The sequence below is a fragment of the Bison bison genome, unplaced genomic scaffold, assembly GCF_000754665.1.
Source record: "Bison bison bison isolate TAMUID 2011002044 unplaced genomic scaffold, Bison_UMD1.0 scf7180017860042, whole genome shotgun sequence".
In the NCBI taxonomy this organism is placed as follows: Eukaryota; Metazoa; Chordata; class Mammalia; order Artiodactyla; family Bovidae; genus Bison; species Bison bison.
Window position 1 is genome coordinate 15,962 of NW_011490614.1, and position 1,180 is coordinate 17,141.

The 1,180-nt window shown below is 48.2% G+C and overlaps 1 protein-coding gene across 1 annotated transcript; it reads right to left on the reverse strand.

The window, feature by feature from the left end:
• Positions 1-13: 13 nt before the first annotated feature.
• On the reverse strand, positions 14-316 carry TCEAL7 (transcription elongation factor A (SII)-like 7). The gene has a single exon (XM_010831641.1). It carries the CDS (start codon positions 314-316, stop codon positions 14-16), a length of 303 nt encoding a protein of 100 aa, XP_010829943.1.
• Positions 317-1,180: the final 864 nt, after the last annotated feature.

Genomic DNA, 1,180 nt, shown 5'->3' on the forward strand with positions numbered 1-1,180 from the left:
GGGGAGAAGTGCATTAAATGGGATATGGATGGTCCCGAAAATGCTTACGGTTAGAAAGCAGAGCCCTAAATTTCTTTCTCAGACCCCTTATCTCTTCCAAACACCATTCCATCCCATCTCCCTCTCTTGTCATTCCTTCATCCTTAAAATGCCTAAAGTCTATGTCCTCTTTAAATTCCTCTAGAGACTGAAGCAGCCTTTGCCTAAAATTCACTTCTGTTTGCTGGCGTTGGAACTCTCCATAGGAGCGCTCTTCCTGTCTCTTTGGCACGTTGCACTTGGGTATTCCTTCATTTTCTTTGCAGGATTTTTGCATGATGTAGTGATTTCCTGCTTAGGTCCAGGGAGAAAATGTAAGTAAGATTGCTTCACTTCTTTTGATTCAACCTTGTCAGTTTCTCTTTGAAGCTGGTTACTCGCCTGATTCCTTACCCCTACCACACTGGTCCAGCCCTCCTGAAATTCGAGATGCCGCCCGTTCCTCTCCCACCCCTTCTCCACCTCCTTTCTCCTCCTTCAGCAACCCACCATTTCTCCAGCAGACAAGGTTAAATGGCCTCTCTGATGGGCGGGAGAAGGGGAGCGGACAGGGAGGTGAGCTACGAGGCCACAAATTTAACCCAGCTCTCGACCTTTCCAACACCCTCCCTGAGAGACTGCTGAGTGCCTGCCTCACACTGTCCAGAGACGGTTTGGGATAGTTTCCTTCTCTTTTTCTTGCCTCGAGAGATCTGTGAACACAGACCCTCAGACCGGCTGGCAGAAAGGAAGGAGGGGGGAGGAGGGAGTTCTATATTATCTTGAATCCAGGATCCTCACCACTGTTGTTACCCCAAATTTCCTACCTCCTGTTTCCCTTCCTGGTCCTATCCTTTCCTACTGGATCTCTGTGCCGCCCCCACCTCACATCCCTCACCCTTGGGCCTAGTCCTATAAGGACCACTGTCCCCTCACTCCCCACTTCACTGGATCCCTTGACCAGCAGTCAATGAGATGAACTATTTTCAAATTCTCTAAATTTATCTGTCTCCACCTCAGGATTCCAGCCTTTCTCCACACACCAGCCCACACCTCATTTCCTTCAATGGAGTTGGGGAAAGAAAAGAAGAAAAAAGGGAAATCTTACCAGTGTGAGGGAAGCTGATTATTTCTAAACTACCACTAAATTTCTGGGTGTCTC